This window comes from Alligator mississippiensis, chromosome 9 (genome assembly GCF_030867095.1).
Source record: "Alligator mississippiensis isolate rAllMis1 chromosome 9, rAllMis1, whole genome shotgun sequence".
In the NCBI taxonomy this organism is placed as follows: domain Eukaryota; kingdom Metazoa; phylum Chordata; order Crocodylia; family Alligatoridae; genus Alligator; species Alligator mississippiensis.
Genome location: NC_081832.1, coordinates 958,057 through 975,296, shown reverse-complemented (window position 1 = coordinate 975,296; position 17,240 = coordinate 958,057). Strand labels below are relative to the sequence as shown.

Sequence of the window (17,240 nt, the reverse complement as noted above, 5' to 3'; positions counted from 1 at the left end):
CCCAGCAGGAGCGGCTCATCTCACACGGGACTGCAGCAGGCTGGGGGTGCAAAGGGAACGGCTCCATGCCCAGCCGGCTACGAGGCTTTGGCACCAGCCCCCGGTCCTCCCACCCACTAAATCATCTATGTGCTCCGCCTGCGAGCACATCGGGGCCCTTGGGATATGCCCGTGGTGCCGGGCTGGATGCGCCGGGGGACAGTGGGAAACCAGCGTGGTGGCTGTGGTGCTGCAAAGCCCTGCCCGGAGATGTGCAGGGGTTTCCCATGGGATGCTCTCCCCTAGGTCGCCCTTGCTGACATGGTCCCAGTCCAGGCCTGTTTGACATCTGCTAGGAGTGACACTAAGCTCTCGTGCCAGCGGCCCCAGCAGAAACGCTGTGAACAGAAATGGATTAAGCCAAGGATTTCCTCCGATACCCTGTGCCCTGGAAGCATCCCCCCACCGGCTCCACATAACTAATAGCAATGCTTCCCATCACCAAGTTCCCAAAAACCCTCCGGGCGTGCATAATTCCCGAATAAATCATCTCCCTTTATCAGCCGCGAGCTCTCTAGAGAAATCACGCTGCCCACGACCCAGCAAAGCGCTGGAGGAGGAGGACTTGCTGCCCGGCCGGCATCCAGCTGGAGTTTCCCAGAAACCTCGGTGGGGAGCGGGACCATGCTCGTCTGCGCGGACAACACGGGCCGGCCGCAGGGAACTTGCTGTAGGAGCTGAAGAGCTCCCCACAGCTACACCCATCTCGAGGCAGGAGGGGACAGAGCGCCCACAGCCAACATTGCTGGTGGCACGCGACTCGCCGGGGACGTGTTAGCAGAACCGGGTCTCTTCCCTTTGCAGGAGGCACCTCCCGAGGGCTGTGAACAGGTTGGCAGGCTCCAGGGCTGTAAACCCTCGGCCCCAGGGCTGCGGCAGAGGACGGAGGCTCTGGGCCTCTGCCGAGGTGCTGGGACGCAGCCCCGGCCCCGAGGGCCAGACAGGGGGAGCAGAGCAGACATGCTAAATGCAGCACGCGGCCCCAGAGCCACCGGGTCAGCACCAACCTCGCCTCCAGCCCCGGCCAGGACGGAGTGAGGGGCGGGCGGGAGAGGCGGCAGGGCACGAGGCCAGTGGAGATGGGGGAGCTGCGAGGGGCGTCTCTCCAGGCATTTCTCATCTCAGTGCTGGCATTTGTCAGGCTCCCGCGGGCGCTGGACCAGCTGGCCGAATCACTAAAGGCTCCTTTCTTGCAGCTCTCGCACCTCCCATCATTCAGCCCAATGCGCTCGACTTTGTTCAAGGATGCCAGGAAAGAGGGATGGGACACAGGTCTGCGGAGCCTGCCAGGCCCAAGGACACGGGAGAGACGCAAGGAAATTGCAAGCGCCAAGAGGAGCAAAGGGAAGTGTGGGACCATAGGAACGTCCCCCGTTAAATCCTTGAGCTCCTGGCCCTAGGAGTCTGGTCCTGACCTTGCAGCCAGGGCTCAGCCCACACCTCCCACGAAGAGGACTGATTCCCAAAAGCAGACCACAACCAGGCCCACCGACGGCAGCTGGTTGCACGGGTCGCCCAGGCGGCGGGGGGAGCACGAGGCTTGTAGCACTGCACCAGCCTGGGCCAACTGCGCCAGGTCCCCAGGTGCTCATCCTCTCTGCCAGCCCCTCCGTCTTTGCCTCCTGTCCTGGCCCCGCTGCTTCCACGTGAACCCTGCAGCAGTCGGGCAGGACAATTGCCCGCGCTGTCCCCAGACTGGGTCTCCGTCACCTCCCCAAGGCAGCTGCACCCTGGAGGGCCCTTACCAACCTGGACGCACCTGTGCAACTTGCCCCCGCTCAATCCTGTCCCTGAAAAGAAATGAACTTCCCCCACCCCTGATGGTTAACAGGAAGAAAGTGAGTAGGAAAATAGGGTCGCGTGTACTCTTCATAGAGGGACATATCTCTACACTGAGAAATGAGATGCTATCAGGATGAGCCTTCCCCATGCACCAGGGCAGACTTCCTCTGGAGCTGGGCCACGCAAGGCATGGGAGCAGGCCTGGGCATCAGAGGGGATGGATGAGCCCCCGGACGGCCGGACGGCCACCTCATTGCAGGGCAAGTTCTGCTCGCTGCACCCGGGGAGCTCCTGCCTCCGTCCTTGCCCGCGCCGGGCACTCCTCCCGCCGGCGCCGCGGCGGTTCTGCGTTGCGCTAAGGGCCAGGCGTGTTCTCCTGCAGCATCAGCCCGAGGCGGGCGGCAAACGGGCAGCACAGGCACATACAAGGCAGACTTCAGCCCCTGGTCATGGGAGACCGCAGGGAGCTTTGCTGCATGGATGAGTCGAGCGGCACAAGCACGGCCCTAGCCATGGCGAACGTGCCCATCTCAGCTGCACGTAGGCAGGTCTCCAAGCGGTGCCACCCGTCGGGGTCATGTCTTGCGTGGGAGGCATCTGGGCAGTGACGGCAGGGCCGGCCCGCCAGCCCCGCCGGAGGAGAGTGACTAGACGAAGAGCAGAGAGGCAGGGAGCAGGGCCGAGCCTCCGGGCATCTGGAAAGACAAAGAGGAGCACAGCTTCAGCAGGCAGAACGAGCGGAGGAGGCCCAGGCGGCGTCCACCGCGTGCGAAGCGTTCTCCAGCGGGCACCGCGCTCCAGAACCAGACGCCCGCATTTCACGTCCGGTCCCGCTTGTGCGTTTCTACTGGGAGCACACCTGGAAGGCGCACGGCCAACGCTCACGCGGCCCCTTCCGCATCTCCTACGTGCAATACGGGAGACCTGCATCACGGAGCAAAAAGGAGGCGAAGCGGCTCCGCGCAGGCCGAAGGAGCTCAGACCCTTCCCTCCAGTTACCCTCACGTCCCCCCCATGCTGCCAGAGCCCCCGTCTCCGCCAGCCCGCCAGGCAAGTAAACACAGGCCGACGGCACTGCAGCGCACTTGCTTCTCCTGCCAGATATAACAAAGGGGACGACTGGACCGATTCCTTTCAAACCCTGCTAGGCTTTTAAAGCTGTCCAGACTCTGTTCTGCAATCACAGAACGCCCTTGGGCAGCAGGAGCAGAGGGCCGTGGCGAGGGAGAGACACAAAACCAGGGATCGCGGTGCTGGAGGACCCTCCAAGGTCAGCCAGCTCCATTCTCGGCAGCCCCTGCTCTTCCAGCCCGGCCCAGAGCGCGGACTCCTCTCCAAAGCCTCCCGTGAAGGAGATGCCACAGCTGAATTCAGCATTTTGCAGAGTAAAAAACACACCTCGTGTCAAGGGCCAGTCAGTTTATTTAGCCGCGCACAACAGCAGCAGCCCTGAGCGTCACGACAGAAGACCCCTTCTTTGAACATCTCGGACTCTCCTTTGCCGTTCGGTAGGCTGAGTCTTATTGAAACCGTTCGTTAAGTAACGGCACAGCGGCGTGTCACAGAAAGAGGAAAGCAAGACGTGTAACGCTAATGAACAAGCTGGAATGCCTCATTGGCAATACCTTATTAGTCCAATTTGCAACAGATGTAGCGATCTCACTTCGGGAAAAGCTTCGTTTAAAAGGGAAAAAAATGAATGCTCAGCTTCATTCAGTCACCCTCACTGTAAATCCCTTTATTTACTCCGAAGCCAGGAAGACAGTGATGGAAAAGGCCTACCAGTCCTGGATCATCTGCTGCTCCCTCGGGGACGAGCTATGTGCAAGCATGCTATCAAGAACAAAGCGGGTCGGCAGGCAGTTTACATTTTCTAAAGTACCGTGACAAATCTGCCAATGTACTGCATCCCCAAGGACATTTTCCAATAGACCCAGGAATTCCCTAGCTTCTCGTTCAGCCTCACCGCTGCTATCTGCTCTGCTCACAGCCCCGCGCGCCGCGGCCGGGACGCCTGGGTTTTTGTCCCTAGAAGCAGGCTGAGCTCTTGCTCCTCGGAGAAGGAAGTTACCTCTGAATCACAAACACGGTTACAGCTGAGAGTTTCATTCCTGATTTACGGCACTCTGGAGACCTGGTCCCCGTGGGGAACCGGAGCCGGGCAGCGAAAGGATGTCAGGGCCCGTTTCCGAGCAGTAATTACATGCGGGAAGGACCCCGGGGTGTGCAGCGCTTCATCTTTCACAGCAAGAAAAGCCTGCGCTGTGACACATTCCTGAGCTGCTTCCAGGGCCAGCGGTGTCTGCGCCGTCCCTGGACTTCAGCAGGAACGTGCACGGGCCTAACCGGATCCCGAGCCCTCTCTCGAGGGAGGTTTTATCACGGGGCATCTCCCTCGAGCCATACTCTCACCCCAGCAAACCTGCTGCCCTCGGCGCTCGCACGCCAGCATCCAGGGACCTGCAGACGCCTGCTTTGTGTCTGCAGGATGAGGGAAAACGTTTGCTCCTTGCCCAGTCTCCCTGCTTCATTTCCTATTCCTCTCGTTTCCCGACTTCCAAGGGATAGCAGGAAACGCTGGGCACCGAGCAAAGGCAGACGGGAGGGGAGGGGCACATGCAACACTTCTCCGAGCTGCCTGCCCGCCGGGTATCCTGTCCAGAGCATCCCGAGCTACACCCGGGTGGTCCAGGGGCAGCTGGGAGAAGATGGGTTGAGTGATCAGTTGAGGGGCAGGACAGAGGCAGCTTGGGGGGAAACGCTACGTGCTTTACAATGTACGTGAGCTGCTGCCCCGTACTAGGGGCACATCTACTCGCTGGTCATTGCAGACAGGGACTGCGCCCTGTTCCCTCTTGCCACGTGTCCATCTCACGTAAGCCACCACGACCACCACTGCTGGAAGCCTCCTTGGCCAATGCAGAGGTCAGAGTCTATGCTACAGGGCGGTCCGGCTCCTGCTACCCAGCTCCTCCTGCCCCTCCTGGCTTGGAGCTCTTGCCGCGGCTCGGTGCTTCACGGCAAAACCTTTAAACGCCCTTGAAGGGGGAAACCCCCCCCAAAGCTCCTATTTCAGGCAACACGTGAAGCGGCTGCACCCTCCTCTGCCCCCGCTGCATGACTTCAGTTGTAAAACTTTCTCCAGAGCAGGTAGAGGGTCATTAATAATCCCCACCGCACCGTTACCCAGGCTCTACTTCACGTAATGAGCTGCCCAGCAAAAATAATTAGCTTCAGAAATTGTCTTTTTCCCAACCTCCCCTTTGCACGCGTAACCTCAGCGCTCAGAGCTGCTAAAAGGCCACGACTGCCGGCATCCAACAATGGGCAAGCGGGGGCGAACGTCCCCTGGGTGAACACCGGTCTGAACCGACTGAACTCGTGCCGTCTGGCTTGCCACTTTTCAGCACAGCATGGGGCAAAATCAGTGGGGATGAGCCTAAGCCACCGAGTCCCCGGTGTGAGTCCATGAGTTTGTGCTATTGCAGGACATGGGGGGAGCAGCGGTGAAGATGTCCCAGCTGGCTGGACCCTCGTTTCTGGGCCTTGGATTTGCATTCATCCGTGAACACCAGCGGAGAGCTCGCATTTGCTGCAAAGGGCTGTTCTTCTCCAAGGCCGACTCGGAGCAGGCCTCACCTCTGCCTCGGGGGACACAGAGGACAGCGCGACTGCCCACCCCCAGCTGCGAACTCTCGTCTGTCAGCTGAGCAGATCGGGGAGAAGAGGGAGCTTTCAGCACAGCCAGTTTGTTCATTCCAGCCTCAGAAACAGCCACTGTAAGTCCCAGCATGCAACCCGCTGCAGCCCGCACCGCACCCAGGGCCGGACGGGCTGCCCTGGAGCCCCCGTCGCCACCGAGCCTCTAGCGTGGGGTTAAAGGCAGGCCCCTTCCCAGCTCCTCCGCCTGGTCAGGAACGTCCCTCGGTGCTGGGAAAGCTGCAGGGCCACGTGGCAAGGACCATCACTGTGCATGGCTGTGCCGAGCCGGGATCCCGGGGGCTCGAAGCATCAGTAAAAAAATAACTTGGAGTCAACCCGGACTGATAAAATAATGATTAGCACAGCGCTAATCATGTGCATCCATTTGCAGTGCTGGGCCGGTGAGCTTGGGAGCCTGCTTGTGCTAATCACAGCTCTGTGCCCAACTCGTCCCCCCGCGGCCACCCCACCCCATGCACCAGGAGCTGAGGAACAAGGGCAAGGCCTCTCCATCAGCCGCTTGCATACAGCCACGACGACGCCTGGCTGACGGACTATGCCAGCAGAGCTGGGGTCTTTCCCAGCACAGGGTAAAATACCAACGCGAGGCTGGGGCGATGCAGCCACCGCGTGAATAAGGCTCCAGGTCGGTAGTTCCCAGCCTTTCATCCCCTGCACACCCTGGTTCTCAGCGCCAACTGCCCTGCTGTCCCTGCCATCACCAGCACGCACAGAGCAGCCTGGTGCTGGGAGGAAGGGCCCAGAGACGGAGAACCGCTGCTCTAGGTCACCCAGGGCTCGACAGGCAGTGTCCTGCCCACAGCGAGGGCTGCTAGGCACTACGGTAGCACAGGCAGTAGCATTTGCAGCTGCATGGACACAGCTGGACACTGAATGTCTTTTCCAAGTGCTGAGACGGTGCAAGACAGCTCCAAACGGGCAGAGAATAACCCGCCCTGCCCAGGAAATGCCAGCCAGCTTGTCATGGCCTCGAGGGCTCCAGTTAATGGACCAGCAAGCTGCACTAAAAAGAAAACTATGCGGCTTTGCATTTCTGTAGGACTTTCAATGGCGCCTTTTCAAAGCACCGGCCACCTGTGCCCAGGCGTGTGGCAACTCGACAGCAGTGAGGAACGGGATCCCAGGGGCTCAGCCAGGCAGTTTTCACAGACCGCAAAAAACAGCACGGCCCTGGAAGCAACGCTCTCTGCCGAGTGCCTTCAGTCACCGGGAGGATGAGAACAGGATCTCTGCGCTCGCCTGGAGCGAACTCTTCACACAACCCTTAGGAGCCAAGGAAACCCGGAGCAGAGTTTTGATGCTGGCTCCAATTCGGTACCGGGTGCAGCTGTAGTGGCCCAGTAGCCTTTCAACCCCGGCAAGAAAGGTGCGAAGCACAGGACGGATGCACACAAAGCAAAGGGATGACGTAAAAATACACCAGAGCCGCGAATGCAGCTGCCTCTCTCTGCCAGAAGCACTTCTTTTCCATTCACACTCATGCATCCCTTTCCAAAAGCCAAGCAGCCTAGAAAGAAGGTCCCAACATCGGCTGCTCTTGAAGTGCCACTGGGGCTCTTCCTAACAGCAGCAAAGAGTTGAAAGTGGAGACCCGCTGACACGAAATAAGGAGATAGCCAATACGCGTTAAATCCTGGGGGCAGAGCAGCTCTGGGACAAGACTGCTTTCCGGCAGATTTTTCCGAGGTCCGTGCTAGTTGTGGCTACAAGGCATGTCCCTGCCCCTGGCATTTAGCCTGCTGGCTGCGTCTCGGTGCCCGTTCACCCGAGCAAACCCCCAGGGGCACGTGGAAGCAGAGTACCCACGTGCACAGCCAGCACCACCACAACCCCACGGCATAGTTTCACATCAGGTTTGGGGCTATTTTTCTCAGTGCTTTGGCTCAGTGGCTCTGTTGGCAGCCTATTCGTCTCCCTGTCTTTGGGCTCATCTGTCATGTCAAGCAGTAACCAGGAGATCCCCCTCCCCATTGCCCAGATACCAGTTATGGGAGCCTGTTCGGCCCGAATAACACTGCTGTGAATCAGGCTGACCAGGGGCTGAACCCTGGTCTCTGCATCCCAGGTTAGTGCCCGAACCAGCGGGTGATGGAGCAACGAGACACATGCACACACCCTCGTCTCATGGGTTTGTTTCAGGGTAAGTCAACACAGCCCGGAGCCCGCAAGGCTCATTGGGAAAGGGCTGGCCCGGCTCCACAAGAAAACAGCATGGCAGGAATAAGCCAGTGGCCCCAGGCTGCCCCCATGCTATCAAAACCCATGCAAGGAGGAATGTGCCAGGGGATTAGCGAGGCGGAGCTGCGGGGAGAAGGAGCCAGGTGAATGCATCTCTCCCCCAAGGCAAGCGGGCCGCCTGCCAGGAACATCTGTTGTCAGAGGCGAGGCAGAAGCGGCAGAGAGAAGTGATCGGGGGGGCTGCAGCAGCGGGGGATTTAAGGGGCTTTCATAACCACTGCCGCCACGGCAGAGAGACCGGTCTGCGACCAGCCAGCTGAGCCGACGGAAACGGGTCTTTACTGGGGTTCTGCGGCTAGTGCCCAAGCGGCACCGACCCTGCCGCAGCGAGGGGCCGCTCACCCGCCAACCTTCCCCTTCTCCCCCTGCCGCTCTCGACTACATTGCCCTCCGCCACCACCCTGGCCCTAAGCACGGGCTCACTAACGTTTCCCAGAGGCCTGGGCCCTGAACTCCTGCCAGGGACGGTCGGGAGAGCAATGCTAGGAGCGGAGCGCGGCGCTGGCCATCGACTCAGGGGCGCTACCTACTTGGAAGGAAGCTGCTGTGCTTCCTTCACCTGTGCTAGGGACCGGCTGCTTGTGAACATTTGAGGCCAGCAAAGGGACTGTTACCCTTATGCTGACGAGGAGGAGGACACAAGGCCACCTGCTCCGTGCCCCCCTGGTCTCTGCATTCCCCTCAACTGGTAGGCGGTGGCAGGAGCCAAGAACAGGCTTGGCTGACTAGATAAAGGCCCTGGCCGTGCAGGACTGGCGTGGCATTGCAAAGGGAGCCCAGAGAAGCATGGGAAGGCTCTCGGGGAGCCCTGCAGAGCTCGCACACCCGGCTTCCTTGTTGGCTTGACACTCGGTCTCTGCTCCAGAGCGACGCGGCCCAGGACACAACTCCTGCCAGCAACCAGAGAAAGTCACAGAAGACAAAGCTGGAGTCGGCAGAGCCTGCTAGTCTCACTGCTGCTCCCCTGCTGCAGCACTTGGGCTCTCTCTACCCTCCTGGAAATCGGAGAAGATTATACCTAAATTGCTAGCCGTTGCAGGTGGCACATTTGGCTGGTGGTGTTTGCAACTCTTTGGCACCAGGTACCTCTGTAAAAAAAACAGTAACCACAGCAACATGAGCGCAGGGAAACCAGCCAGGAGATATGTCCCCTTCTTCCCCTGCTACTAATACAGCTAATTGAAAGGAAACAGAAAACCCATCAGAAGTCATCCATCCTCCTAAGATAACAACACCCCCTGCCAGCACTATCAGGGAAGCTGCAAAAAGCTGCTTTTGAGGGATTAGGAGGAAAATCCTTTGCAGCCCACTCTGTGCCAAAGGACAAACGCGGCAGAGGCAGGGAGAATGCAACAGGGACCCGACATCCACACGATCTGCTCCCTCAGCCCTTGACAGACCCAGGATACCCCAGACACCACGTGTGGCTATGGCAGTGGCCTGGGCAATCAGTCACCCTCTGCCACCAACACGACAGGTCAGACATCCCGTCCTCTGAGTGCAACAGGAATCGATGGCAGAAGCTTGCAGTTCAGCTGCAAGGCAAAAGGAAAGTAGATCATGACACAACCCCATCCAACTGCCTTCCTAGTGCCCCAGGCGTTTTCATTTCCCCGGCTTGTCCCCCGACCCGGGGACATCCAGCAAGAGATGTCACCACGTTAGGACCTGGTGGGTCTCGAGGATCTGGTCACCACAGCCAGAGAGGCTGGAGCACAGAACAGTGTTTCAAGGCATCATCAGTGTCCAGTTATAGGCCCATTTCCCCACGAGTCCATATGTGCACATGCAAGAAGCAAATTCAAAGTGGTTTCCCTCTCTGGGAAAAATGCTCCCCAAAATCCAGTACCTTCTGAAAAGTGGCACTGTAGAAAAGAGATGTCTTCAGAGCTCTTCTCCCTGGAGCATGCTGCAGTGTGGCATTGCATACTACCCTGGAAATGCCCTGGTCTGCTCTATGCCAGATTCAGCAGCTTCTAGAGATGCAAGGGGATATGAGAGGCAGCCAAGCCGCGCACTAACCGGGGAGTCCATCACTTCCAGCTACCTGGCAGATGCCGGGGTGGTTGTCTCACCTCCGTGACACTTCACTGTTGCATCTTCATTGTCATCAGAAAACCATCCTTTAGTGGAAAGGTGATGAGGAGCTATTGGCCCGTACTGTGTGGACAACTCCAAAGATGATTAACACAACGACCCCCAGCAGCAGCGAGTCCTGCACCATTCACGTTTATTGAGCTGGACCTCCTGCAGCTCTTCTTTATTGGAGTCATCCATGAGGGAACGAGCATCCCTGTCCATAGTGGCTTCTCTCTTCTAAAGGGAAAAAGGGGGTTGAATTGCAAACCCAGGGCTAAATAAACCCCGCAGCCTTCAAGGCCACTCAACTCAAGTCAAATCACAAATCTTACAACCAGAGCACTGTGCTGGAGGGGACGCTTATGCAGATCGCGAGGCAGGATTTCACTGCCTTAATAATTCATTTGCCATCCAAAAGAGAAACTCTGGACTTCTTTTGTGTTTTCTTAAACGTGGTCCACCACAGCTTTCCTCAGATGCCGAAACCAGCCGTTTAAGTTTAGAAACACGCACAAAGATCCCACTGACAGTTGCACGGTTGCTGCATCTCAGTGATTTCCATCTCCAATATTTTTTCGCTTCTGAAGTAGAGCAGAGCTTTCCAAACGCTAGCTCCTGTTTGGATATCAAACACTATTCTTCGTCGCTAACATCACGAGAGAGAGGCAGACAATTCTGCCTTTGGAGCTGGAAGAATGAAAACTATTTGTAGATACTGCGCCAAAGGATTTAATGAATGTTTTTGATTAGATTAATGTTATTGGGCAGCTGCAGTTCTTGTGTTAGGAGTACTGGATGGGTTCAAGAGACATGCTATTAAAAGCCAACTCCAAAACGGGCTCTGTTTCTGCCCAGGCCAGAAGAGACCCTTTCTACCTCCCATTGAGTGGTAGAGGGTAGCAGAAGAAAGGAGCAGGAACAATTTATTTTGCTCACTGAAGCAAGTGTAATTGAACACACCGTGTTCAAGAAAATGCAAGTTTTACAAAGTCACTGTTCAGAGAAGAACTGCACTTTCATTAAAGCTCATTGTTTATGCCTTCCCTCTGTGCAGGGGAGCAGCAATAAAGTATCAGTTATTCACTGAGCTGTGGCAATATCAAGAGTACTGGCACACAAATTAGGGAAATAAATTTCAGCTCCCTGCAGACAGGATGTCACACATTTTTCAACATTAAAAGCTAAAAATTTTTTTTTTAACAAAGATTAAAAGAAAAGAAAAAAATAAAACTATACAAGAGTCTTAACTACACCCTTGCAAGACAGGGCACTTGATAAGTCTTCATATACCTGAAGGGCAATGGCAGAGAAGATGGAGATGGGCTTTCCTCAAGGGGACAGGGAGAGGAGCAATGGCCTCAAGATTCAGAGGGGGAAGCTGAGGTTGGAGATTAGGAGGAACTGAGCACACGGGCGGTCAAGCACTGGAGCAGGCTGCCAAGAGAAGTGGTGGGATCTCCATCCTGGGGAGTTTTCAAGAGCAGGTTGGACAGACGCTTGGCTGGGATGGTCGAGTCCGGGACGATTCTGCCTCGAGCAGGGGGCTGCACTAGTTACGCGAGGCCCCTCCAGCCCGACTGTCCTAGGATCTTGAGATCTGCCTTGACTTTTGGGGCCATATTTTTGAAAATGACATCACTTGTTTGCCAGCATGAAAGGAGATTTCCCCTTCAGAGTCCAAGTCTTATCCTCGACTTGAATGCAGCTAGGGATGCTCCTCATCTATCACATGGCACTACCTAGGTTTGGCATTGGCAGCACAAGCAATGTTGAAAATGGTGCTCGTTTTAATAGACTATATAACCAGGATCGGATTCAACTGTGAAAAGCAACTGGTTGGGACCCGTCACATGCAAGGTCGCAATGCCTGAAATAAGTATTTCAGGGCCAAGGGGCAGTAGGGAGGGGCACTTTGAAATGCATCTGGCCACTGGAGTAAAGTTTACTAAAGTCTCAAGATGCTGACTGAGCTATGTAGATGCATGCATGTTTTGTGTGCAATCCGGTCATGGCTAGACTACCGGGTGGTCAGAGAAGAGAGGGGGCCAGAGGTTTGGGCAGGCGAAGCATTGAGTCTGCCTCCTTTCCAGGACACACACTCATGCTCCGTGATTTACACATGCCCCATCCTGCCATTGTATTGAAGGGACCAAAGCCCAGATCTCCTTTGCCCACCCCCTCTCTAAAGCACAAGGGCAGCTGCAGGCTGCTTTACCCTTTGAGGACGTTATTGCTGCTCGTTTTACAGTGGCTTTTCACAACAGCCCTGCATGCTCAGGGTTAGCAACGGGGAAAAGCTAATTACAGCCTACGCTGGGCCCAAGTACCATCCTCCAGCACCGCAGGGCATACAGAAGAGTAGAAGACAGAGTCTTGAATAAAACAAAAGTTTCTTTACTTTGTTACTTTAACTCGAAGGGGAGATAGCCTAGCACCTACCTGCTGCTGGCATCTTTCAAAGTCTTCCCTTAGTTTTTAAGGCTGCCAGGAAAGGATGAATTTTCACTGTGAAGGGAGTCGAATGGGTTTTTTCCTCACTCCCTGGAAGAGGGTGCCCAATTTCCCAAATGCTTTTCATGGTCATGAAAGTAGCCCTGAATTTCGGTCAGGATTTTCTAAGCTGGTATACAATTTGAACACCAGGAAAATGTTTTATGGACATTCTCTAACTCCAAGCCCGATAGGTATGTTAGATATGAGGTGGGTCTGCTCTAAAATCATCTTAAGGAGCCCTCAGGTAAGCCAACTAGACAGAAGAGCCTCATGATAGCATCATACATGCCCTGGTCCACATACCATACTTCCATGTGATGTTTGCTTTCACACACTCTTCTCAACGGCAAATACGTTTGACTGCGAGGTTGCAGACAGTGTAGTACAGAGGCACCAAGAACTGTTTCGGTGTCAGATTCCTGGCTCCCACCTCTAATTAGAGGATGCAGCTATTTACACATGTGCCTCAGTGCAACTTGGATTAATTACGGATTGATTTGCCTTCTAAACCTTCTGCCCTCCAAACAGAAGATCGTCCAGTGGAGGAGTCTGCTTTGATGCCATGATGATCTAGGAGAATTATGCATTAGTTTGGTTTGCAAGCAGTTAAAGAGCAACTGTCAATTTGTCAGGCTCAAGTGATGCTTCACAGCGACAGAGCTCTTCAAAGTGAAGACTACTTCAAGCAGCTGCTGCACGTTGAAACTACAGCTTTAAACCGAGCAAAATTCAGGGCGTGCCAAAGCAACATGGAGTCTGCGGATAGAAAAATAAAAATAAAACAACTGCCTTTCAACGACACCCTCTTTATTCAAAAATAGATATCTATGAGACATTTCAGAATATACTGCTGCCACAAATGGCAGCCTATACTTCTAAATTAATTCCTAAATCAGTTCATGTACAGATTTAAATTTTGTTAAAAAAGACACACGCTTTGGGGAAAAATCTGTTTGACCTGGAGAAAGCTCCACTCAGGTCACTAGGTGCACCCTTTGCCCAAAAAGCAAAACCAAATAAAATTATAAACCACAAGACTTCATTTAAATTAGACCAAAACAATTCACGCACACACATGTATTTAGAAAAAAAATCAAAACATTTCAATTAAAAAAATACAACTCTCTCACAGAAAAATCTGCCCCACACAGTTTGAGATGCCAACACAATTGTCTAAGTTCTACGACAGCTTTGCTTCATTGTTGTCATATAACAGTTATGCAGTCAATTGCTGGTCGGAAATGATTACCAGTTGAAATATAGCCTTGGGCTAACTCTGCTGAGCTGGGACAGGACAGAAGTGCATCTTTTGGTTTGGGTGTTCGAGGGTTTTTTTGGCAAAAGCAGAGAATATATAGCACTTAAATGGTCCAAAAATATTTAGACAAAGGACTGTCCAATTGCATCAATTCATGGAAGAGGAGAGTTCTGCCAAGGGGAAAACAGACTCCAGAGATGGGCAGCAAGAAATTTAATAAAGGGCCAAAAAAAGCAAGTGTCGGTATGGAAAAGCACATGGACGTTTCGCCAGCTAAGCCAGAGATGCTAGTTCATTCAGTTTAGCTGAATGCTAAATAAAAGTCACTGAATTCCCTGTAAAATAAATTAATGAGCACACAGAATGAGTTTCATATTTCTATCGGTTTCCTCTCACACCTTTGAAAACAGCAGTTTAAGACTACAAGCGAGGCACAAATACAACACAGCTAGCCTTACTAGTTTTAGCCTCTGTATTACAAAAACCTACATTACTAGATCAAGTGTTTCCAGCATCTCGCAATATCTTAGCAAGAGGCGTTTGAATTTCAACAGGATACATTGCCAGATTGGAATGGTTTTCAATGAGCAGAGAGGTCTGTTTGTTAGAGCTAATACACAAAAATTTAAACCTGACTACACCCATGGGAGCTGTAAAATACTAGCTGGCATGATCGTGGTATTAGACGAGAGCATTGTACATTTTTTGTTTTTAGTTTTCTCCAATATAAAGAAAAAAAAGTCAACTTACATTAATATGTGATTCAAAATTAAGCACACCTTCCTACATTATATGTGCATGTATACTGGTGTATGGGCAGAGAGAATGTGTGCCCACGTACAAGTCTGCACGTGTTGATACTCTCTACATAAGATATTTATACCACGTTTAAACTTCAGTTCGGCAAATCACTTTGTTTAAGCTAAAGAAACTAAATTCCTTAAGGTTTTCAATAAAATCATCCTCAAATTCAAAGGAAGTGAAAGTGATGGGCTATCACTAGTTGTATATCCCATGACTGTGGCAGTTAAACCAAAACTTTCATGGACATTTCTTGATTATATAATACAGAGAAGATAAATGTGGTATAAATATAAAAAGAAAAGAAAGGAGCCGGAACAGAATTGACTTCACTCATGCTTGGGTAATATCCAGTTCTGCACTGCTCAGCAGAGTATAAGTTCTGAAACTATCCCTTAGCACAAGAAAATGGTTCATTTTTATTGCCCACAGTCGCGCTTTATACACATAGGCACCATACCAAATAGGAACCAGCTTCGTACAACTCCTACAAGAGTAAGAGCAAGTACAGGTCTAACGAAAGGTTCGGGTGTACCGTGGTTGTATAGTCGCATCCTTCTTGCCCTGGTATGGTACAGTACATATGCACACGCCCTCCTGTAAAGGACACTAGCCATTCAACTGCTCAGGGATATGAAGCTCAGAAACCAGATTAAAACAAACAAAACTGATTGAGAAATAATCTGATACTTTTATAGAGAAAAAAAAAAGTGTCATCAAGTCCAACATTTCTTTGAAAGCTTCCAAGGTATATGTACACGATTCGTGACTTCTGTGGGAGTAACAAGTGCTAAGAGCAAACGGAAACTAATCTGAGTACAGGAAATGTGAGTAAGGTTCGTCTTTTCAAAATATATATGGACTCTATACCCCTCTCTTCGGAGTGCACACACTGGTGCACACGCATGCACACACGCACACATACACACACACAGACACACAGACACACTTCACCTTCCCCTCAACATGAGACAATATACAGAGAGAGCATGCACAGCTGGTAGTCTGAAAAATAGGTCTGCATGTCCCTTCCCATGGTAGATCGTTGGAAGACTGGATTTCCAGTCAACACCAGAGAGAGTCTTCTTACTTCTGCTGGTACTAAGGGGAATTGGTAAATGTGGGCACCATTTGTCCTAGTCAGTTGAAAATAGGTCACCAGCTGACGGCAGAGGTGCCAAGCCTCCTGTAACGTTGGGTAGCAGCGACAGATCTGGAAGGCTCTGGATGTGGGATTTCAGCTCCTTGCGGACCTGGGTTACCCGAGCGAGCTTCTGTTTATACTCCTGAGGGGAAGAGACAAGGGAACGAAGATTAAGAATAGGTTTTTATAAATGCCAGCGCATGCGGTCTGAGCTTCCCAGAGCTCTGGCTGCAGCAGAAAGCAGAACACTAGCTCTGACAATAGCTGTCGACATTCACCCAGCTCATTTTCCCAGCACAAACTGACAAGGATTCCACAAGCTGCAGCACTCGAGAGCCAGGGGTGGATTCAGAGGGGGAGGCACCCCCTCCCCCCCACCCCTTTCAGGTGACCGCACCATGGAAGTAGCAGCTGGGGACCATTTTAAGTTCCTCAATTGGGTAGGAATCCCACCCCCTTCCCCTCTGTTCAGCAGCATGTCCCCACTGCTGCCCCTGCTCGCCTGCCTACAGGCTGCCCATGCATGGAGGCAGGGGAGACTTCAGAGCTGCTCCTCCCTGCTCCAGTTGGGCTCTGCAGGAAGCCAGGCTCAGAAGGGACAGTGACAGCAGCGGGCAGGTTCCTCATCCCTGCCAGCCCAGGAGCAGGCACTGAGGAAGGAAACTGCCTGCTGCTGCCGGTGCCGCTGCTGCCCTTAGCTGAGCTGGGCTCCACATGTAGCCTGGCTAGAGCAGAGCAGAGCAGGAGCAGCTCTGACCCCTCCGCTTCCCCCCGCAGATCAGCTGGGCACAGTGTGGTGAGCAGCAGGCAGGGAAGGGGTGAAATAGGAAGGGAGGGAACAGGACATGCTGCTGTGCAGAGAGGAAGGCAGGGGTGAGGGAAGACTTACCTGGATGAGGAACTTAGAAGACCTCAGTTGCTGCTCCCACCGTGCAGTCTGCCCACCCTGGGGTGGGGGGAGGCAGGGAGCAGGGGTGCAGCTGCCCCTGCAGTGCCAATCACTGCTCACACACCCCCCCTTTAGAAAAATCCTGGATCTGCCCCTCCTGGACATATACACCTGCTACTGGTAAGGCAGTCCAGTGGTCCCTAGGGTGCGAGTTTCCCTGCAAACTAGCAGAGAGCTCAGTGGCTGGCATGCTTAATCACTACTAGAGGCACTGTGCTCTTCACACTTCATCTAAGAAATCAATTTGAGAATCTGAAAAACAAAAAACCAGATTACCTTGGGTTGCATGGCTGCAACAGGGCTCAAAGCATCACAAAGGTTTCCTTTAACTGCCTCCTAAATTAACAGTGCAGCTTATACTCTAGTTTTGTAAGCATGTTTGCCATCTTTCTGCCAAGCCTAGAAAGCAGCATGGAGACTTCATCTGCAATCATAAGGGAACAAGATCCAACTAAGGTAGTGATGGCTAGTCCCATTAAGAGCGCCAAACTTCCAATCAGCCGTTTTGGACTGTAAAGTTGTCCCATCCACCCTATTTTGTGCGTTTCGATTGATCATTACACCCTGCTCTAGAATGACGGCGCAGGCACAGAAAGCGGCGAGGGTCTCCTCAGACACGAGTGATAGGGCTGGATGGGGTTTAGCTATCTGCAGAAGGTCAATGTGCCCCCTTACAGCAGAAGAAGATCAACTTCTACCAAAAACGTATGTGAGAGACAAAGCTGTCATCTCCC

The 17,240-nt window shown here is 53.3% G+C and overlaps 1 protein-coding gene across 3 annotated transcripts in view; it reads right to left on the bottom strand.

Moving 5' to 3' along the window:
• Positions 1–1,895: 1,895 nt before the first annotated feature.
• RPRD1B (regulation of nuclear pre-mRNA domain containing 1B) overlaps positions 1,896–17,240 on the bottom strand; it is a 46,900-nt gene continuing 31,555 nt past the window's right edge. The window contains exons 7-8 of one of the 3 annotated variants that reach the window (XR_009454987.1): positions 3,220–13,110; positions 1,896–2,516 (exon numbers count right to left, since the gene is read on the bottom strand). Coding sequence is in view for 2 of the 3 variants with exons in the window: in XM_006259187.4 (XP_006259249.1) it covers positions 15,550–15,699 (150 nt within the window). In the remaining variant the exon portion in view is untranslated. Of the gene's footprint in view, positions 2,517–3,219; positions 13,111–13,144; positions 15,700–17,240 lie in introns of those variants that run through there. The other 2 variants (XM_059713117.1, XM_006259187.4) reach the window with 2 other exon arrangements.